This window comes from Dermacentor variabilis, chromosome 3, assembly GCF_050947875.1.
Source record: "Dermacentor variabilis isolate Ectoservices chromosome 3, ASM5094787v1, whole genome shotgun sequence".
Taxonomy (NCBI): domain Eukaryota; kingdom Metazoa; phylum Arthropoda; class Arachnida; order Ixodida; family Ixodidae; genus Dermacentor; species Dermacentor variabilis.
The window spans coordinates 213,682,649-213,705,894 of record NC_134570.1 but is presented as its reverse complement, the minus strand read 5'-3'; the positions used below and the strand labels follow the sequence as shown (position 1 = coordinate 213,705,894).

Below are 23,246 nucleotides of genomic sequence, written 5' to 3'. Positions count from 1 at the left end.
GTAGGCGATCGTCGCGCCCTAGCTGATGTGCTTGAACTCCTGGCTGAAGTTTGTCAGCACCACTTTCGCTTTCCCTCCGTGCAGTCGAGCGATCCCTCTCGCGACGGAAATTTCACGGTTGAGTAACAGATGTTGGTCGCCCTCGATGACGCCTTCTATGTCTGAGGGTGTTTCGGTGCCAACGATAATAAGAATGCTGGAGCCAGGCGGGATGCTCTCTTGGTGTTCGAGCACACAGAAGGCGTGGTGACTACGACAGCTCTCCGGCGGTATCGCTTTATCCTCGGACAGCGTTATCGACTTCGACTTCAGGTCCATGATTGCGCCGTGTTGGTTCAGGAAGTTCATGCCGAGAATGACGTCACGTGAACACTGTTGGAAGATAAAGAAGGTGGCAGAGTAAGTCCTGTCATGAACTCTTACGGTGCAGATTCCAGTCGGCGTTATTAGGTGTCCTCCAGCGGTCCGAACTTGGGGGTCTTCATTTCTTAACTGAAGTCTTAACTTTCTTCAACTTGGCGCCGAAGGGTCCACTCATGACGGAGTAGTCGGCTCCTGTGTCTACTAATGCGGTGACTGAGTTGCCGTCGAGCAACACGTCGATGTCGGTGGCCCTTTGTTTTGCGTTGCAGTTAAGTCTTGGCTTGGGATCACGGCTGCGTCGTGCTGATGTATGGCTGGTACGTCGCGTCGTCAGATCCTTGGTCGGTGCATTCTTTGCTTCTAGGGTTCATAGGAATGGCGGCGTGTCGTTGTTATGTCGTCTAGTTAGTGCCTTCGGCGTGTTCGTCGGCGTTGGGGGATCTTCGTCATTTCGACGAACAGCAATCGCACTTCCATCGGTTGCTGTTTTTAGTTTCCCGGACATGGGCTGACGGACCGACCACGGGCTGGGCCAGTGTACGCTGCGGCGACAGGTACCGGTCTGGTGGTGGTGAACGGGAGGGGCGTCGAGCGCTCCATTGAGTGATGGCGAGATAATTGGCGATGTCACGTGGGCGTTCACCTTGCTGTGGGTGCGGTGCGTTGACGGCGAACCCTCGCAGTCCCATCTCGCGGTAAGGACATCGGCGGTAGATGTGGCCTGCTTCCCCGCAATGGTAACAGAGCGGGCAGTGATCGGGGGCGCGCCAAATGTTCGTCTTCCGCGCATAGCCGCGCGGGTGGGCGCGCCGGCGGCGGCGGCGTAAGTCATCGCTTCCGGCTGGGGTTGCGCCGACTGTGGTTTCACCTCAGGAACTCCAAGCGATCGCTGAACCTCTTCTTTGACGATTTCAGCGACTGAAGCCGCTTGAGGCTGCGACCTTGGGTAGAACTTCTGCAGCTCTTCCCATACAACCGCTCTGATAGTCTCGCGCAGATCGTCGCTGGCCATCGATTGCAGTCCGGCGTAGTTTGTAGAGCTCGCGCGGCGGTTGAATTGCCGGTGCCGCATTTCGAGTATCTTCTCGATGCTGGTGGCCTCGCGAAGAAACTCGCCGACTGTCTTCGTATCATTCCGGCGAAAAGTTCCTCCTTCGCACCACGCATGAGCAGGCGGACTTTCTTCTCTTCAGACATTTCCGAGTCGGCATGGGGAATAGACGGCTCATTGATAGCAATAATTAATCATACCTTATCATGCGGCGTTATTCCAATCAGACTGAAAACGGCAATCATTATACCACTCTATAAGAAAGGATCTCGAGGCAAAGTTGAAAACTACCGCCCCATATCAGTTTTACCTTGCATAGCACAAATTTTAGAGAAACACATGCTGCTCAGTATGAATAGCTTCCTTGATACTAACAACAAGTTATCACCGCAGCAATACGGCTTAATAAAAGGCAAAGGCACTCAGGCACTTTTGGATGATTTTTCTGATTTCTAAACCTCTGTTTCGAAACTAACCAGGTAGCGTGCGCATTGTTTCTTGACGTAAGCAAGGCATTTGACAGTGTCTGCCATGACTTGTTGTTAACAAAGCTTTCTATGATGGGATTCCGTGGTTTGTTTCTGTCACTTCTCGATAATTTTCTCCGGGACCGGTTTCAGTACGTTTCAGTTGAAAACTTTCACAGCAGCCTTTCTCCGATCAAAGCCGGTGTTCCACAAGGTTCTGTATTAAGCCCTCTCCTATTTAACATTTACGTTAATGACCTGTCTAAGGCAGTCCCCATTAAGATATTTCAGTATGCAGACGATACAGTGTTAGTTTCTCATGCAAGTCAATATTCTGATGCAGCTTCTCATCTACAAGACGCAGCAACGAAGGCAATGGACTGGTTCGCCACAAATTTAATCGACATTAACGTATTAAAAACACAACTTGTCTGCTTTCGCAGTCCATTAAAGAGAGTACACTTGACTAGGGAAGTAACATTACATAATTCACATTGCAATCCATGTTCTTGCGCCCCTATCGACTACACATCATCCGTAAAATATGTCGGTTTGCGTTTTGACAGCGATCTGTCATGGAAATCGCATGTTTCTTATGTCTGTCAGAGGATTCGCTCAGTGCTTTGCTTACTTTATAAAATCCGTCACCTCATGCCCATATCGGTCAGGAAAACCACCGCGCATGCGTTGTGCTACAGTGTTGTCCGATACGGAATTACTGCCTACAGACCCCCCCCCCCCCCCCCATTGTGCTCTTCGTTATCAAAAAAGAATTAACTCGCTAATGCGCTCCCTTTTAAAAGTTATAGGTTATGACTTGTGTCTTGAAGGCAACACCGACATTTTTAAGGCATTATCCATGCCAGATTTTTTCTTCGGTTCTACTGCACACAATAGCCCTGAGACATTTCTGGGACAATCGTTATAAAGTACCATATGTAACTCCCGTAGCCTTAGACCAAAATGGCGTTATCAAATATCTTGTTGTGCAACAAAATACCGCAAGAGAATGCGCGAATACTATGTTCCTGCGTTGTTTAATTATTTACCCCGTAACGTGCTGCAGTCAACATCAAAATACAAGCTCAAGAAAGCACTAAAGCGTGTGGATTTAAGCGGCTATAACATGTAAAGAAATAAACCCTGCTTACCTCCTCCTGTATTGCGCCCACAGAGTGGCTTTGATTAAAAATGTGATCAGAATGTCAGAATTTGTGGTTTTTGACTCATGTTGTTATTTATAATCATCTACTCATTTTGTGCCACGCAAAGTAATCATGAGGCATGTTGATACTTGTACGCGCCAGATGTCTTCTCAAACCTGTATATGTGCATATACGTACACCTATTATAAATGCGTACAATGTGAGTATCAGTGTATGTATATACATTTATCGATCCCCTGTATCTCTATTCTTTCTTTCTTTTTTTTTCTTTTCTCTTTATTTCTTGATATTGTAACAGTTTGTACGCTGCCTGTCACGCTCTGCTAGTCAAGCCCAATGTGGCTTTGGCAGGCCTGATGAATGTATTTGGTTTTATAGAAATAATAAAAGAGTTTATTATTATTATTGTTATTATTATTATTATTTTTATTATTATTTCCTCCGTGGAGACCGCGGTGGTATCATTTGCAGCTGCACTCGGGTTTCTAGTAGTCCTTGGGCGCGCTCTATGCGTACGATGCTTGTGAATGTCTGCAGGAAGCCGCTTCGGAACAGGTTCCACGTCGTAAAGGTGGTTTCTCGGTTCTCGAACCACGTCCTGGCGGCGTCTTCCAATGCGAAAAAGACATCTCGTAGTTTGTCGTTGCTGTTCGAGCTGTTAAATGCAGCGACCCTCTCATACGTCTCAAGCCACGTTTCCGGGTCCTCGAATGTTGAATCGTGGAACGTCGGATGCTCCTTGCCCTTACAAAAATGACTTTAGACTGTCTATAGAAAGTCTATAGACTTTTCATAGACGACCTTTCCTTTCTATAGATTTGGACTTTTGTTGATATAAAGTCTATAGACTGTCTATAGACGAAAGTCGATAAAGTTTCTATTTCTTTTTGTCTATTCGCAGTCTATAGACGGTCTATAGAAAAAAGTCGATAAGGTGTTTGTTTCCTTTTTGTCTGCTTCCCCTCTGTAGAATGCCTACAGACGAAAGTCGACACAGTCTCTATCTATTTTTGTCCATACTTTGTCTTTAGACTTTCTATAGACGAAAGTCGATAGGGTTTCTATTTCTTTTTGTCTATTCGCAGTCTATAGACGGTCTATAGAAAAAAGTCGATAAGGTGTTTGTTTCCTTTTTGTCTGCTTCCCCTCTATAGAATGCCTACAGACGAAAGTCGACACAGTCTCTATCTATTTTTGTCCATACTTTGTCTTTAGACTTTCTATAGACTTAAGTCGATAGGGTTTCTATTTCTTTTTGTCTATTCGCAGTCTATAGACGGTCTATAGAAAAAAGTCGATAAGGTGTTTGTTTCCTTTTTATCTGCTTCCCCTCTATAGAATACCTACAGACGAAAGTGGATACAGTCTCTATCTATGTTTGTCCATACTTTGTCTATAGACTTTCTATAGACGAAAGTCGATAGGGTTTCTATTTCTTTTTGTCTACTCGCAGTCTATAGACGGTCTATAGAAAAAAGTCGATAAGGTGTTTGTTTCTTTTTTGTCTGCTTCCCCTCTATAGAATACCTACAGACGAAAGTAGACACAGTCTCTATCTATCTTTGTCCATACTTTGTCTATAGACTTTCTATAGACAAAAGTCGATAGGGTTTCTATTTATTTTTGTCTATTCGCAGTCTATAGACGGTCTATAGAAAAAAGTCGATAAGGTGTTTGTTTCCTTTTTATCTGCTTCCCCTCTATAGAATACCTACAGACGAAAGTGGATACAGTCTCTATCTATTTTTGTCCATACTTTGTCTATAGACTTTCTATAGACGAAAGTCGATAGGGTTTCTATTTCTTTTTGTCTACTCTCAGTCTATAGACCGTCTATAGAAAAAAGTCGATAAGGTGTTTGTGTCTTTTTTGCCTACTTCCCCTTTATGGACTACCTATAGACGAAAGTGGATACAGCCTCTATCTATTTTTGTCCATACTTTGTCTATAGACTTTCTATAGACGAAAGTCGATAAGGTTTCTATTTCTTTTTGTCTACTCGCTGTCTATAGACGGTCTATAGAAAAAGTCGATAAGGTGTTTGTTTCTTTTTGTCTATTTCCCCTCTATGGACTACTTTTAGACGAACGTCGATACAGAGTCTATTTATTTTTGTCCATATACTTTGTATATAGACTTTCTGTAGACGAAAGTCGATAAGATTTCTATTTCTTTTTGTCTACTCGCAGTCTATAGACGGTCTATATAAAAAATTCGATAGGGAGTTTGTTTCTTCTTTGTCTACTTCCCCTCTATATGGGCTACCTGTAGACGAAAGCCGATACAGTTTCTATTTATTTTTGTCCACACTTTGTCTGTTGACTCTCTATATTATGGACAATAGTCGACAAGGTTTCTATTTTTTTCTCTACTCCTGGTGTATTGAATGTCTATAGAAGAAAGTCGATAATATGTAATTCCGAGTTCCTCTGCGAACGCGATGATATGGCACTGGTTCATGCACGACGGCACCGCAACCCCGGCGCGGCGGGCAAACCGTGCAGACTGCTAGTCTGCGTTCGGTGCAGCTGCACCGAACGAGGATCGCGGCGGAGCAGGCACCGTCCGAGTCACCAAGGTCTTCCAGGCACCCGAAGGCCCTAAGCCTGGCTGCTTCCCGGACGTACACTTCGCGAAGACCAGGTGGTGAAGGTCGGATGGCGAAGATGTGGCAAAGGGGGTGAATAAGTGGCGAAAGCCCGCAGACCAGGTGGTGAATTCACCACCTCTGAGTTGTCGTGGTCTTGCTTGTCTATAGATTAACAATAGACAAACATCGTTAATCTGGGCCCAACCCGTGTACGCTGTAACCAAGCGCAGGTACCGGTGGATAATACATAGCTGCATTTGATATAAGCCACTAAAGTTGTATACTGCTGAGATTGCTATAGAGCCTGTTTGTAGACTTTAGTATACACATAGTGTATACCTCCGCATTTGTTGACCACATATGATCTACGTAGTCACTCTCGGCAATCCCAAGACAGTCTTCACAGTTGTCGCATCACTTTTGCGGCAGTAGAATAACGGAAGCAAAACGCCGATCCAATTGTTAAAATATATGTTATGAACGCCAGCTTCAGATACAAGTGGATTCGAAACAGGCATCAAGCTAACAGCAAAGACACTCGTAATGTTTGTAGCTGACAACGCGGACTTTGTGAATGTGCCATGAACCGATGTCGCGCATGTGGTGTTCGCGTTGTGTGTCGTCCGATTCTCGGATACGTTTCACATTGTCTTCATATCTCGGCTGCGTCACTAACATCGGGCGACTTTTGTTGCCTAATATCCTGCACTATAAACTCATCAACGTTTCTCATTCACTTAAAATAGGTGCCAAATTCTCTGAGCCCACCCAGTATTTCGCCGGCGGTATGCCTGCGCAGCCACGCATATGAGTACCTCAATGCTGTACTGATTCTTTGACCTATCATCGGAACAGAAAATTAGCACTAACATACGTGCGGGCATCACATTTAGCGGTACGCTGGAAGATATGCTACAAATACGCTGTATTACTCATCGACGCTGACAATCATGCGTCTAAAACGTCTGAAGGGCACCGTAACGGCTTTTACAAACAGCGCATTCTTGTTAGCGTTCCAGTCTCATACGATAGCCCACAGCGTTTGTCTTACAACCTGCCAGCGCATATCCTTCGTCCACGAAAAAAATGCATAACGGAAAAGAAAAGCCACCCGTTCCGGCGCGCATGGCGCGCAGAGAGAGAGAGAAAGAGACAAAGAAAAAAATGAAGGAGGAAAAGGCGCTCACACTCCTCCGAGCGCGCACGCCCTCCGCGCGGAGCTCCTGCGCATGCTCGGAGTTCTTGCGCATGCGCGGCGGTGCGCCGTCTCAACGAGCGCGCCAGGCACGTAAACGGTTGTGCCGGTGTGCGGTGTCTCCCTGAACGTTGGTGTCTGTGTATGCGTGTCTTCTTTGTGGCATCACAAGTCAACTACATTGAATGGTAAGCTTTATCAAAGGCGTTTTGCGTCAATACCTCATGATTATGTGAGCGCATTTCGTAGCGCGAACCGGCTGCACGTAGCGCAGGCGACTCGGGTATAGTGTCGGTTTGTCGTTGACATGGCTTGATAACGCGCTCCTGTTCTCGCTTCTACTATACGGAATGTTTTACGGCGAGCGATCGCTCGTGCTTGTTGATTTTATCATTATAGCTTAGGTGCGTAAAAAAGGAAGTACACCATGTTTTAACTTGATACTGAGCTACCACTAAGCGGATTGTGTGTGTTGGGCAGCCAGTGTGGTAGATCTCATTTAGTGGCGCTTGATCCGGCCGCGATGAATGCTGCACCGTATGTGTAGCGAAATTCTCGTGACACGCTTTACGCATATATCTCGAAATTGTGTTAGCATCAAGAATTTTCAAACAGACAGGCATAGTTGAATAACTGCTAGCGTACTAGGATGAAAGGCCGTGTTTGCGGGGCATGCATCAGCAGTGTGTGCGCTGCCGTTTTCGCATAGTTTAAAAGTAGCAGTATTTTTAAGGTTCCTGGCAACCAATCTAAATAATTTTGGGAAGTTACAGCAAGCAAAACACGAGACTTGAAGAAATATCTAGTAGAAATCTCTAGATTCACCCAATCTATTTATATGCAACCACAAACGCTTTTGGAGCATGAAACCTGCGATAAGCTTAGTCACTTGCAGCTCCGCAACTTAGCCGAAAAAATTAGAGAACAATAAATTAGTCGCTCCGGGAACACCTTTACACGTTTCAAACTGAAGGCATTGCGTTTGACGGTAGTTGGAAGATTTGTTTTTTGTCTCTTTTTTAAACAATTTAGCAGCAGAAGTTATCTTTCGAGCTATATGAAAAGCGTTAAGCGGCTTCCGATGCTTCGGCGTTCTGTAGTTTACGTGCTCTTAATAATAAGGCAGCTGCTGGCGCAGGTTCGCATTGTGCTAATCGTGCATGGTATGAAGCCATTGTCGTGCGTAATAAGTGTTCCGGTTTTCATTACTGTTGCATGTAGCGCCGTCGTCTTGGACAGACTGCATACAATATGCGCTGTACAAAAGAAAAAAAGAGCCAGATTATCAATTTGGTGGTCTTTTCTAAGTAGATAACGCACAGATTATTCAAATAATTCAGTGGGCATTGCATTTGTTCTACCCTTATCAACACACCTAAGAGATCGTAACATGTTTTAGTTGATAAGTAACCTGATCAGTACGCCCCCATTCATGTGCATTCTACTGAAAGTGTGGCAAATGTATTCATCTCGAAGTATGAGAAAAGAGACATCGCAGACTGTTCTAAGCGGAAGTAAATTGCAAATCTTAACGTGATTGTTCAAAACTGCAGTCAGTATGCTGAGCATGTTCGTTCGGCACGGGCATATTGTATTAACACCTGAAAAATGTGCACAGTCCAGCCGGGTATCTTTGTTTCAACAAGTATTATTATAGGAATCGTTTGGGATTCTCGCATTTCTTTTATTTTTATAAGTACACTGTGTGTCACATGAACCTGTCCTAGAACGAAACGCACCGTTGCTGGCACCGGCGACCATTACGGTTGTCTAACTGCTTATCATACTGTAGTATAACGAAACATCATAATGGTACTGATTAATATTCCCATGTAGTGTTTAGTCAGAGGTAAACAAAGTTAACTAGAGGCATAAGTGATGAGAGCAAATTATATTGAAAACTACTACTGAAGCGTAAAAATAACTAATTGTATAATTCATTGTATAGTTTTTCCTCACATTGTTGCATTTGCTTTACGTGTGTCTCTGTGTCTTCCGTGCTGTACTCGTGTGGCCATCAATTACGAACTTGCCGAAGCCCTTGTCAGCTTTATTAATCAAGGGATTCAAGTCAGTTGAATCTAACACTGCATGTCAAGTGACTGACGTGTTATTCGTTTTATCTAAATATTATGGACTGGCAGTACTTGGCAAGCATTAAACCACAATATTTTTTTTATTGCACTTAAGCTGCAGGCGTCATAGATTGCCAGAAAATTTTCATGAGAACAGCCAGGGAAGGCTTGGAAAAAGATCGGGAAATTTTAAAATGGCCACATAGGTATGCTGTCTTGTTATATGTCATACAAAGTTTCCAGAGAATCTCTGAGTTAAATATATTTTTAAAACGTTTCACCTGATAAAAATTGAAGGAAATTGGTTCCATTTATTGAAAAATAAAAGAAAGTCAAGCTTACTGACAAGGCATTTCTTACTCAATATGTGTTTTTTTTTGCGTTAACTAAACGTCCTGAACCTCGATAGCCTAGAAAAAATTTTCATCTTTCAAAGCACCTTAAATAATTTACTGTAATAGAATTCATTCGAACTATACTATCAGTTCTGTTTCCTAGGAGGTGCATATCTGTCGTGCCATGACACAAAGTGCTCGTGTGGTATTTCGGGTGCTCATGTGGTATAGCTAACTTGGAAACCTGTTAGCACGCCCAAGAGGCCTCATTACCTGTAACAAATTAAGTGACCATATCGATACAATCAGCCCGTCTGCCTTCCGTTGAAGTTATGGCCAATCACCCATTCATTTAAAAGTATGAGAAAGACATTTAAATGTGTATTAAGCAAAATAAATTACAATCTTAGGCATGATACTGTGAATATTCCAGTCACGTCTTCTGAAAATATCCCTCTGCACGGGCATACTTAACTACCAGCCAAAAAAAATGTACAGACAGCCCAACTGGGTAACGTTTCAGCAATAAATATAGAGACCATTTGGGATAAGTACAATAATGCATCATATATGAACGTGTCATAAAAGGGAACATACTGTTGCTGGCACGAGCAGCAGTTGTGACTGTTTAATTGTTCACCATACCATGCAATAAAACATTCTATAAAGGTGCTGATTTGTATTGACAAGCAGCCATTAGTCATACTTAAACCGCATTAAGTATTGACTTCGATGGTTTGAGCAAATATATTAAGCTGCTTAATGAACACACAAAGAATATACACTTGTTATTTTTGCCTCATATTGCTGCATCTACTTATTTGCAGCATACACCTGCAGCACCTCTGGGACTAATGACACAAAGGTCAAGGCCAGCCTGGCGACCATGCTTGCCAAGGAGTAGTGTAAATATTTAATCTGTTTCCATAATAGCATACGACATGAATTTAAGGAATTCATCTATTATATCGAGCAATAAAAACGGTGAATGCATTGCTGGCGCATTTGTTTTATTTTTCGCACTGCATGATTCAGCACTATATAAATTCTTTCTGTTTGTGCAACATATATGAAAGTACAGCTGGTTCAGAAGCATTATTAATCTACTAACGGTAATGCATAAGTGCAGATGAAAAGGAACAGGTGCACATGCATAAATACATTCAAAACTTTTTGCTACCGCATGTAAACAAAAATGTAAACTAACTTGTAGATAGCCGCTATGGAGTTATGGCCTTATACACTCTTTGTAGACTTGTCTATAAGATGTCTGTGTATATAGAGTGCCTATAGATTTAAAAAAAAATTCATATTTGTTAACAAATGTCTGCAGAATGTCATAGAAAAAAAGTGTATCGGACTATAAAGTTCTGTTTTTGTAGACTGAAGTCTATAGAATGTCTATAGACTATCTATATACATTTGTATATAGACATTCCATAGACTTCAGTCTACAAAAGTAGAACTGTATATATAGTTCTACTTTTGTAGACTGAAGTGTATAAAATGTCTACGGACAAATCTCATCTGTAGACATTCTATAGACTTCAGTCTACAAAAGTAGAACTGTAAGCCTATACACTTGTCCATAGACAGTCTATAGACAGTCTATAGACTCAGACTTCTTATAGACTAGTCTATAAAAAGTGTATGGCCATAAGTCTCTAGACTGTCTATAGGCACTGTATAGACAGTCTATAGACTCAGACTTTTTATAGACTAGTCTATAAAAAGTGTATGGCCATAAGTCTATAGACCGTCTATAGACAGTCTATAGACTCAGACTTCTTATAGACTAGTCTATAAAAAGTGTATGGCCATAAGTCTATAGACAGTCTATAGACAATCTATAGACTCAGACTTTTTATAGACTAGTCTATAAAAAGTATGGCCATAAGTCTATAGACTGTCTATAGACTGTGTATAGACAGTCTATAGACTCAGACTTTTTATAGACTAGTCTATAAAAAGTGTATGGCCATAAGTCTATAGACTGTCTATAGACTAGTCTAAAGAAATGTCTATAGACAGTCTATAGACTCAGACTTTTTATAGACTAGTCTATAAAAAGTGTATGGCCATAAATCTATAGACTGTCTATAGACTAGTCTAAAGAAATGTCTATAGACAGTCTATAGACTTCATAGACAAATGTCTATAGACTGTCTATGGACTTTCTATAAAAATTTTTGTAAGGGTGGGCTGCTGCAGCACGATGGGGGACGCTGGAATTGCCATTGGGGTTGATTTGTCGACGATCTTCCTGGTCGCCTCAGGCAAAAGTCCGTCCTCTGGGGGTAGTCCTTGAAGCCTGCGGCTACCTCGTTTGTCCTCGTCAACGTTGGTGTTGTCCTCGCGTTTCCGGCTTGGATCGCAGGTTTGCGGGGGCGTTCGGTACATGAATGCAGTAGCACCAGTAGCACATCCCCCAGGGGTCACGTCGTAGTGACGGTAAAGAACACACTAGTAATACTGTGAAAGACGAAACTAAGTTTTATTGGGCGAACCTGCGCCCACAGAACAGGCTACACTTCAAAAGTACAACGATAGCGGCGAACACAGTCGGCGATCGTCGAAATCTCATCTGCCGGTCAAGCGCATCGGCTTTTATAAGTGAGCCATCGAAGGTTCCAGAGTAATCGCTGGTGCCCGCGTGTCTTCCAGAAAGTTCTACAGTATTCGCGTCGCACATGCAAACAGGTGACAACACATAGCAACAAGAACCGTCGATAACATTCGAGAAACTTGGGATAGGTGCGGGCGAGTCCCACGCTGAGCGATATAACTTTTTAGACGGTGAAAACCGGTCACCCGAAAAAGATATACAAGTATACATGTCAATATCCCGTGCTCCACTTTCAAAAATGACACACGTTCTGCGCTTAACGTGCGTCTAGTTTTTACGTCCTTAGCACTGCTTCGCAGCGCAGCGTTCCACCGCGTCCAGTTTGGTGTCCTCACTCATGCTAAAAAGCCACCGTGCTTTCTTTCTACGCCGAGAATTCAACATTGCAAGCGTGCCGCCCATAGCTTCTCTAAAAATCATTATTCGCAGTGAAGCTTTCAATTTCGTCTCTCGCACTTGCAATGATGCCTCCACACTGTATGCATTCAAGTCTCAATCGTCCAACGGGCCAGTGTGCCTTCTAAACCGCGAGCCACCTGCGGGCGGCGCGGCCCTCCGCGCGAGTGGCCGCCGAATCGAGGTCGTCCGCGCAAACAGGACGCCAATCTCACCCGAATCGTTCGGTCGGCGACTCCGATGGCGAAGAAGGGGCTCACTCCGAGGTCGACGTGCAGCTTCTCGAGCGCGGTGTCCCGGTCCCAGCTCTGCAGGGACCACGACGAGCCGGCGACGAGCTCCCAGCCGCCGACCTGCCGCAGCCGGTAGTTGAGCAGAGCCAGGGCGTCCTGGCTCAGGCTGCGCGGCTCCATGCACGTCTCGTAGAAGCGCTTCGCCTTCGTCTTGGCCGACGCCTGGTCACCGTCGAAAGGCACCAGGTCCACCAGGTGCCGGACCGCGTGCTGGCCGCGGAGGCCCCGAGGGGTGCCGGGTCGGCAGGCCAGTGCGTACGCGTCCTGGCAGGGCGCGCCGTCTCGAAGACCGGCGAGCACGCGAGCCGCCGAGCCGAGGCAAGCCGCCGACAGGCAGCGATCGTCAGGCGCCGTCGAGCCCGAGTGCACCTTCACCGACAGGGCGACGATGATGACGAAGAAGACGAGCAACAGCACGCACAGCAGCACAATCACCAGCGACGGGATGTTGGCCACGGCAGAGGTGACCTGGGCGCGAAGCTTGGACATTCCGCAGCCACCCGTGGACTGCTTCGGCCCAAGGCAGCCATCGCCTTCGCCGTCGTCCATGCCACACTGCTGAACGGGAGCGAAGGCGTTTGCAATGAACGGCAGCTACTGTAGATTCAGCGATCTGGTCGAGGTTTGGATCCGAGAGTCCGGCAACGCCACCTGCCAGCACACGTCAACATGTACGGTGAGCGCGCTGCGGGGCCCCTTGAACGAACAGACGTTTGGGGGGCAGGAAACAAAGCTGCGGTGTGGAATGCGAGTGCGTCGAGAAGTGGAGCCGGCTGCCGAGCGGTGTTTGTCTGCTCACTGTGCTTTGCATTGTTTCAAGCCGAGAGCTGGCGCATCAGGCAGACAAGTTAGACGTTGACTCGAGGGATGGCCAACAATCCCATCGTTATCGAGATGAGTCTCGCAAGTCGCGGTGACCTCTCATCTACGCAGCATCTGCACGTGCCGTTCGCGAGCAAGTGGGTCTGCAAAACGAGTGCGCATACACCTGAGGGCGTCAGAAATGTGCGCGCATATTTTAGGCCTCGCCGAGCGCAGGACTGCCGACCATGCCGGGCTTGACGGAATCGTAGCGCGCTCAACACTCCGGGCAGCTGGCGCCCCGCCGTGACGTGCTCGAGCCACGGACGTGACAAAGGCTCAACACCGGAAGCGGCTGACAGCACTCGTTACGGCCGCATGCACCTGCAAGCCTCTTCACACGACTGACGTTTGTTGTTCGTTTTTTTTTTGTCCGTGCCGCTGTGCAGTTACTCGCGACTTTTCACAGCACGATGCAATAATGATTTTACCAATTAATTTGCCTGAATGAGAGACGTGGTGCCAAATTAGTGGAGGATTAAATAACGTAGCACAAACAATCTTCCCAAGGAAACTCAACTTTGACCTGTTGTCTAATTGACCGCCATGGAAGCACAGATGGCAGTCAAAGTCCCCTCTGAGCAGCATCACTAAGTACGGGAACCAGTTGCAAACAAAAATGGTGGTGTAGTCCTGCGGGATGTTCACTGTTGCAAAAAGTAGCAGCAGACCTTTCCGAGTGAGAAAGCGGTCAGATGGAGACTGCAACACCGTCTGAGATTCCGCTGCAGTACGAGGACACGACCGTCGATGCGTTCGGAGGAACGTCGGCTTGGACAAGTGGTTTACTCGAAAGCGAAGAAATGCCGGTGAGCGGCAAATCTAACCGCGGCGAGAGTTCCATTTCGGCCCGCGCGCAATGGATAACGGTATTAAGGCGCCAGAGAAAATGCAAGCCGAGGATAATGTTATGAGAGCAAGAGGAAATGATTATGAATTCTACGGCGTACTAGTAGAACTTTGGCAATGAGAACAGTTAGTTAGTTAGTTTAATGGGGTTTAATGGCGCAAAAGCGGCTAAGGCTATGCTGCGCCAAACACGAGGTGTTTTAAAATCCAGTGAATGAAGGAAAATGCTTTGTTAATAATCTATATTTTATGTAAAAGTCCAGTGTCGTCTAGAAATTTACGGATGTCACATAATGTCACTAGTGGATCATCACCTAAAATTAGAGAAGGGTGTGGAGGTATGTGTAGTTGATATAATTTGTGCAAAAGTGTTCGTCTGTGTGTTTCAGTCTGGGTACATGTGAGTAATATGTGTATAACTGTTAGTGGCTGTTGACATTTCTCGCATGTTGGTGTGTCTTCTTTCGTAAGTAAGTAAGTGTGTGTGAGGTGTGTGTGCCCAATGCGTAGTCGGCATAAAACTACTTCGATGAACCGCTCCTGATGATAGCATGACTTCCACTCGCCAACTATGGGTTTCGTGAGATGTAGTTTGTTGTCAGCACAACGGTCCCATTCGCGTTGCCATTTCGCCGTTAAGGCTTTTCTAATCGCGCGGATGCTATCTTTGTATGGAAGTGTTGTGTTTGTTATATCTTTGCCATCGATGCACATCTATCGGCTGCTTCGTTCCCCGGTATCCCAACATGACTTGGTACCCAGCAGAAGCGGATTGATCTCCCATATTTATTAAGCGCGACCATGTTTAGTATATCCCCTAACAGGGGTTCACACTCAGATTTCAGATTTAGAGCCTTCAGTGTACTTAAGGAATCAGTGTATATGACTGTGTTTTTGTGCTTGCCAGTGATAATCTTTTTAACTACTACCCATACAGCATAAACTTCAGCAGTGAAAACCGAAGCATGTTTTGGTAGACGAATACACGAGCAGTGCAAGCCGCTATTTATTTTTTTAGTTATTTACTTATTTATTTATACCCCAAATGTCCCTGGTGCGCGGTTTTACATGAGGGATGGGTATTGCAGTTGTGCCACGTATTCGATGAATGATTTGAAGTGGCTAGGATTGGAGCGCTGCGCAGCGTCGGTGGGCAGAGGATTCCAGTCGTTCACTGTCCAAATGAAAAATGAGTTGAGATGCGCAGTAGTGCGCGCAGGAGGTGGATATACAACTCAGTACCACCCTTTGCGCAAGGTATTGAGTTCGAATCCTGCTGCCGTTTGAAACTCACCGTCTTCTTTTTTTCGAATGGGCAGAGATGTACCGCGACCTGGTACTTGGTCTTTTACAGCGAAGCTGTATATGCCTCTACCAGACAATGCATTTGTCATGTCAGTGGGCCTTTTAAAAATGTGGGCCGTTCCCGAAGGTAGTGCTATACCGGCCGACCCGCGGCGGAGGTGAAGCAGACTTCAAGCATTTGGAAAGATTGGTTGCGCTTCGTAGACGATCACAAGTAAGAAGACAGGACAGGCGCAAACTAACAACTGAGGTTTATTCGAAGAAAACACTTAAATATCAGACCATGCCAGCGCAGGCGCATCAGGGTATCGGCAGCAGAAAAGAAGAAAAAACACAAAATCAGAAAAAAAACCAATGGTGTGACTCAGCTAAACATATCATCTAGGAAACGTGCCTCCCTATTGTAAAGCATGACCGATGTGTCACTGCTGCATGCTTGTCCCTTCTTTTTTATATAATATGCCTCTAGAAGTTCTCGTGCTTTTTCGTTATTGCACTTGCGCAGGATCTTAACCTGGTTGAGCAGAGGCCTGCATTTATGATCTAAGCAATGCATGGGTAAATGACGTTGCTCCCGGTTTATAATTGATCTTTCGTGTTCTCTGATTCGCACGTTCAAACAACGGCCCGTCTGGCCTATGTAGGTTTTGCCGCATGTCAAGGGAATCTGATAAACAACGCCAACTTGGCAATCGTCATGGGGGTTCTTGTGTTTCACACCGCAGCCACCTTGCTTCTTTCTGGCGTGAAGTCTCCCAATGCGGGCGCAAAGGTGACTCAGCTTGCAGGGAGCCGAGAAAACGAGTGGGACACCATGCTTGGTTGCTATTTTCTTCAGATTGTGTGCAGTTCTGTGAACATATGGAATTACGACTGGCTTTGAAGCTCTGTTGGCAACATCAGAGTTCACTTTTTGGGGCGCCTTTAGCTTCTTTTCGAGCGTTTCAACCACTGCCAGGACAACCACATCGGGGAAGCCAGCCTCTTTCAGCCTAGAAATTTGCATGTCGAAGCTGGTTTGCATGGCATGCGTACATGACTTCTTCAAAGATTGCTCAATAATCTGTTTAGCAATGGCCCTTTTGGTGATCTTAGAGTGAGCTGAATCATATGGTAATAGTTGTTTCTGTGTACGCTTGAATCTGCACAGAAATCTAAATATGCTTTCATACGAATATGTACAAAATATATTATCTGCCGAAATTCGATGTGTCTTAATATTATGTCACGCTGAACTTAAAAAAGCATGCCAATGTGGCGCTATGTTTACGCGTCAATCTAACACCGCAGTAGTTCTCTTAAAAATATCACCAATAGCGGAAATCGTAAGGAAGATCAACCATCAGAACAGACAGCATTAAAGAGATGATCTGAGGGCACAACGAAATGTGGAAGTTGAAACCCGGCTTTGCAAGTTTTCCAAGTCGGATTTCACCGCACCATTTTATGGCCGGAAGTGTAGAGCAAAGCGACGCACGCGATACTTGGAGCCGCTGCCTCTACGAATAACCCCAAGACGAGCTTATGCAGCACGCGGTTCGTCTGTACCATTTGTTAAAAAGTCTGTTTGTAAAAGAAAAATATATTTTCGTTAAGGACGCTAGGTTCCTCTCAAACTGATCACTAGCGGAGTGGCTACGCTTGTCCAACCTGTTCGAAGGAACTGTGGAACTCCTCAAGTTTAATGCTGTCTAGTGGAGCCTGCGAAGTCGTCTTCTGCACAGTGGTGACTATCCTTCCTTTATCGAATTTTCTTCATTAAGGATAAAGACAGAGATCCCCGGAAGCTCGGTTGGCGATCTCTGAGAGGCACCACGTCACTGTCGGCAGCGTAGCACATTCGTGTCAGTGACATTGCCAACCTACAACTGAACGCTGCAGCATTTCAACGTGCACTGCTAACATCACACGTTCACAGAATGGCGTTGTTCTTGGAACACGACGTGCTGCCACGAAATGCCACGCCTCCGGGCGCTAATTCACTTGCATCATATACGGATACCGTAAAATTACTCTTAAAAACGCGAAATGCGTGGTTGATAGGTTAAATGCAAACCACATACGTTTAAAAAACGAAAAATAGACTACCATGAGACGTTTTAGGAATCCTCATAACACTTAACCTAGACCTGTTCATTCAATTACACGGTTCTCAGTGTTTAGGGTGTCCATGCGTTTCTTTACCGTTATCCCCTTCTGTTGGACTTTATTTTGACGACCGTATGTTGTAGGACATTGACCTACGCAATGAAACGTTTACGAGCGGTAGCAGCGCACTTATAAAGGCTTAAATTTAATTCTCCCCTTATGTTGCGCACGTGAGTTTCTAAGACTCTGAGCCAGCCTGTGCACCGATATGGTATTGCAGTTTGAGGTTCGTCCACAACAACGAAAGTAGATCGGGTGGATAAGCTATTACATGGAATATCTGCGAGCGTACTGTATGGTGGTGTTTATGACCACTGCTTAGACAATAACTCCAGAAATAATACTGCAGGTGTTCAATCCCCTTCAGACCTGTTTGTACAAGTGACACTTCTTCGCAATGCTTCCTCGAATCGCCACAAAACAACATCATCATCAGCAGCAGCCTGTTTTATGTCCACTGCGGGACGAAGGCCTCTCCCCGCGATCTTCAATTACCCCCGTCCTGCGCCAACCGATTTCAACTAACGCCCACGACTTTCCTAATTTCATCGCTCCACCTATAGTCTTCTGCCGTCCTCGACTGCGTTTCCCTTCTCTTGGTACCCATTCTGTAACCCTAATGGTCTGACAGTTATCTAACTGGCGCATTACATGACCTGCCCAGCTCCATTTTTTTTCTCTTGATGTCAATTAGCATATTGTCTTTACCCGTTTGCTCTCTGATCCAAACCGCTCTCTTTCTGTCTCTTAACGTTATGCCTAGCAATCTTCGTTCCATCGCTGCTTGCGTGGTCCTTAACTTGTTCTCAAGCTTCTCAACACACAGCGAATCTAAGAAAGACGTGCCTTTAGAAGTTACCGCTGTACGAGTTGGAGTCGGGCATGTAAATATGAGGTAGCGGGCCCATGCCGTCGTCCAGCTCCTCCACGCTTGGGACGGCGTTGAAGGGAGGAACTTGCTCTCATCGTGAACTAGGAGAACTGGATTTATTTACAATATCTACGTGAAGACAGGAGAACGTTAAATTCCATCAGTCTAGCATGAGTGAAAACGAAGCACACCGATCAGTCGAAAACACCGATCAGTTAAAACACCTCTGTCCTCCCTACATCCCTAGGCGAGGAAAAACTGCCGTCCAACCTTCGTCCAAAGTCGTCGTAGTCGTAGTCAACACTCCTTTGAGGACGAGAGATGACACACTCATTCCCGAGCTTTTGTTTCACTGAACACACGGAGCGGAGAGGGTCCACGTAGACAGGGGTTGTCAAGCTTGACTCAAACTGGCGCCTCTTGATTCCAGAGCTGACTCCGCAGTTAGCCGCCGCGTCTGTCAAACGACTGTGACGATTACTGGGGCCCGTCAGAAAGCGACGTAAAACACCCTTTTCCAGGAGTTCTCTTGCTCCAATAAGACCGTGAAGGCGACAGTGAACCAACTAACAATACTCGGTCCGCAAAACGTGGCTAGCCTTGCTGGCGCCGTTGGGCTGTCAGGAGGCGCATTTGTTGGCTTTACAAAGCGACTCGTCGCAGCGGGCTGGGAGAGGTTCGAAGGTTACTACCCCTGCAGGCCGATCGTAACGCCGCGTGTACACTACGGGATGAAACCCCCAGAATTTTGTGCTCTTTTTTTTTACCTTAACTGTTTGCCCAAAGAAATAACTTAGAACATTACAAAAAGTAAGCCACACGAAATACGATGTCAGAGTTCTTTTGTCGTTAAAATATTTGTTATTTATTGTGTTCTTTTTTAGCTGTTGCAATTATTTTTTTAACTCTTGCCCTGTACACAGCAAGAAGATTGTGTACTTTCTTTCTTTTCATTCCAAGGAAATAACTGAACACTGAATCGGAATAATAAATCAAGGTCTTTATTTTCGTAACGAAAATATATTTGTATAGAGTACTTCTGAAGCTGTTGCTATGTGTATGTTATACTGTATCGTATTTCTTTCTTGTAAGCAGCGAAGTGGCATCTCACGTCTGCCCTGGCCCGCCCACAAGCGACTTGCATGCACGAAATGTGGAATAGGCTGTGAGCTGCTGAAATGAAGATGTATGTATGTATGACGCAGTAGTTCTGCGGAAACTCGCAAGGTGGATGTCTGATTTGTAGCCCTTGCTACGAGCGGGTGGATGTCTGATTTTCCCTTTATTAATTACTTCTCTCCACCTTGCGGGTTTCCGCAGAACTACTACGTCAAGCACTATGCTTCGTGTGTCGTCGACAAATTCGACTTCGCCCTGCCATCTGCTAGCCGCGTGGTTAGCTCAGATGGTAGAGCGGCTGCCCCGGAAAGGCGGTGGTACCGGGTTCGAGTCCCGGACTAGCACCAATTTTTCTTCAACTCTGAGGCTTTTCTTTCGAGGAACACGTATGGGTTGCCTTTGTAGCAATTGCTACGAACGGGTGGATGTCTGATTTCCCCTTTATTAAGTGTGTAGGTATGTATGCATGTACGTACGCATGCATAGATACGTACCCAGATACGTACAAATATGCATTACTAAAGCAGTGTGAGGTACAGCGCTGTTGTGATGGAGAAACTGATCATCCGCATTTCACAATCTTTCGCGTTTCTGTCCCACATCTTTCTTTATCGCCTTAATAGGAAACCCTAAAGTTGCCGATTGAGAGTCTCTCCAGGAGGAAAGAATCTGCCCCTGCACAATAAAGCGTAATTATGTTCAAAGAAAGGTGCTGGTCACAGCACGAAACAAAACACGTGACCATTATTTGTTGTCCCTTGCGAGGCACGTGAACATGGTGGCAACTTTTCCGACGCCTATATTCCACCCTTAAAATCCACACACAAGAGTGTGAACGCCCGCCAGCAGCTTCTGACGACTCCCGATGGTGTTTTGTTGAGCCTTTTGGAAAATATCGTTTGGTTCAAGGTCGACCAAAATGATTCCAAAAACACCCCTGACGTCATGGTGTGCATAGACATGACGCGCGTCATTTTTTGAGTGCTGTGTGCGTCTCAGTGTCCGTCTTGTCCGCATCGCGCTGTGCCTACAGGGAAACTCCGGGGATCTTTCCATGTCCACTGATCTTAATACAATTTTGAATATACGTTCTCTTTGCACTCTGATTATCTGTGCCAAACAATATGGCAGCAAGTGATTTAGTTTTCCTGAAAATGAATTTTAAAAACTGGTTGCGTGTTCCCAACTCATGACTTCTAGCTGGCCCCCCTGTGTTTGTGACGTCAGAGACTACACCGCCACTGTCGCTAAAATCGCCGCTGTCTAGATGGGAAGATCTGTAAAAGCTCTCTGTGTCGTCAGGTGGCTTGGCTTCTTTGGCGTTAGCGCCACTGCGTGCTTAGCAAGCGTTCTGCGTGTTTACATTACGGTAGTGTAGTATCTGACGTCATCGACTCATCGTGACGTCACACGAAGCAACTACTGTTTCGGTATCACGTTTATTGGTTATTTAAAATTATTGATGAACTTATAAGCAACTTGAACCACTCTGTCGGTGACAGGGCTGCCAATGCCATTTGAAAATGACGATATCCTAATATCGCTAAAAAAAAAAAAGAACGCCAGAGTTGCCCTTTAAAATGAGGGCGCTCAATCTTGCTCTTAAGGAAGTGCCCAAACCTTGCGGGTATTGTAGCAGCGAGTTGATTAGCGCTCGTAAAATGTAACTGAAGTACTCAAGGTCTGCAGCGACGTGCGTTGCTGTCCGAAATCATACATTTCTGCACAGCGCAATAAGCTGTACGTAGCCGGGGCAACAATGCTTCTTCCCGGGGCGTGTTCGGAAAGTACTTCTCGAAGCCGGTTCTAAGCACAATTTCTGCCGAAATGTTGTGCTATGCCCACTGGTTTGACTTTCATTTTGCGGCTGGAGAATAGAAACTACAGTGATTACAAATTAAAAGATAATTAAAGGTTAGCATAACTGTGAGGTCTCTTAGAATAAGCTTCAAGTACCATCAGTGTCACTGGGTGTCTTGGTCGATTTCGACAAGTGCATGTGTATATTCCATGTTAAGACACAGGATACTTAGTATAATGCATCGAAAATACAGACATTGATGCACACGTCTTGAATGTATCATGATACAGATACAAGATACCCACATAGTCTCTAAAGATAGTATCGCGTATCTTTGATACTGCCCAGCAATGGTTACCACGTTGGCGCCACACGCTCACTGGATTGCCTTCTAGTGTTCTTAGTAAGAAGTTCGATGCGATACACGTGGCCTTCGAAATTGCACCGCGCGCCGCTGCGATTTCGGCGGCCACGCTATGTAATACATGCTTCCGAAACAGACGTTGACAAAATACATCATGGCACGCGAATTATAAATGCGATCAGCACTGATGGTATGCTCGAAGGACTTTCCGGTGTTTATGTATTCGCACAACTAACCGCTTTCCTTTAGGACAACTCAGGCCACTGGGTGTGTGCTACTCCTCACAATACTCGTAACGCATACCATCATCGATGTAAAACCCACGATGAGATAGATTGCCAATAATATTAACGTCGTCAACAATGTCGGAAGGATGTATGCGGAGCTAATTTTTTAATGCTTTCTTGGAGTACTTGACGCACTGTCCAGGGGCCAACTATAGTGTAACCGTTTTCCCGCCTGAACCTCGGCCGCTAGAGGCAGTCTGTGGTCAAATGGCACGGAGGCTGCTGCGCTGAGGCTACAGGGTTGGCAACCAACCATCGGACCAACTTGGACCACTCTTTGTCGCCGACTTGGAACAGGTTCCATTCAGTCTGTGATGGTCTCCGACGAGACACACCGATGCAAACTTGTGCCACGGGTTATGTATTTCCGCTCTTCAATGAGCGTCGTTCGTAGCAACTTGAGTCATTATGCGTGTGCCACTTTGCATGTGCCGCCGTAGGATGACGAAAAAGACGCTTTAAATTTCTCCGACGCTGAGCGAACCCTCGCCGCAAGTGTTCCTGCAGCAACTGTAGCAGGCCACACTGGGCTCGTGCCGCTTCTCAATCGACGCCTTTCAGGACGACGCTTGAGCGAGCCGTGCCACGAACGCGTCGCGGAGGCTTCACGGCGAATGCGCTAGATGGCGCCGAGCGTTTTGAGGGAAAGTGCCGCTGCAGTGCACGCAACTCGTTTCGACGGTGGCTGTGTCGCCGTACACTGACCCAATGGGAAACGCATTACCGTCTAGACGGGTTGCGCTGCAATTTCTTCCCCCAGAACACTCAATATTTGAAAATACATACAGAATAAGCAAACGCCACGAGCATGTGCAGTGCTCTATCGCGTTTTCTATTTTGCGCGCTGCACGGCTCGACTCTGCGGTGCGTTTAGCCGTCGTACAACGCCGCACCGCAGTGAGTCTTGGTACAACTCGAAATGCAAGCGCAGCTAACTCAGATGGCTGACTTTTGGGAAGACCACCAATATAAACCAAGTAATTAGCTGAATGAAATGCGTTGCTTCTTTCGTAAAGTGGCTCCTTAGTGAAAGCACGTGACACGTAGTGAAACCGGGCAGCAACCCTATGCTTGGGTTAATCGG

General features: G+C 45.7%; 1 protein-coding gene across 1 annotated transcript in view; it reads right to left on the bottom strand.

Moving 5' to 3' along the window:
- The window catches only part of LOC142575015 (endothelin-converting enzyme 2-like), a 211,005-nt gene that overhangs the window by 163,389 nt on the left and 24,370 nt on the right, over positions 1-23,246 (bottom strand). The window contains exon 2 of the mRNA XM_075683991.1: positions 12,480-13,151. Within this exon, the coding sequence (XP_075540106.1) occupies positions 12,480-13,151 (672 nt within the window). The remainder of the gene's footprint in view (positions 1-12,479; positions 13,152-23,246) is intronic.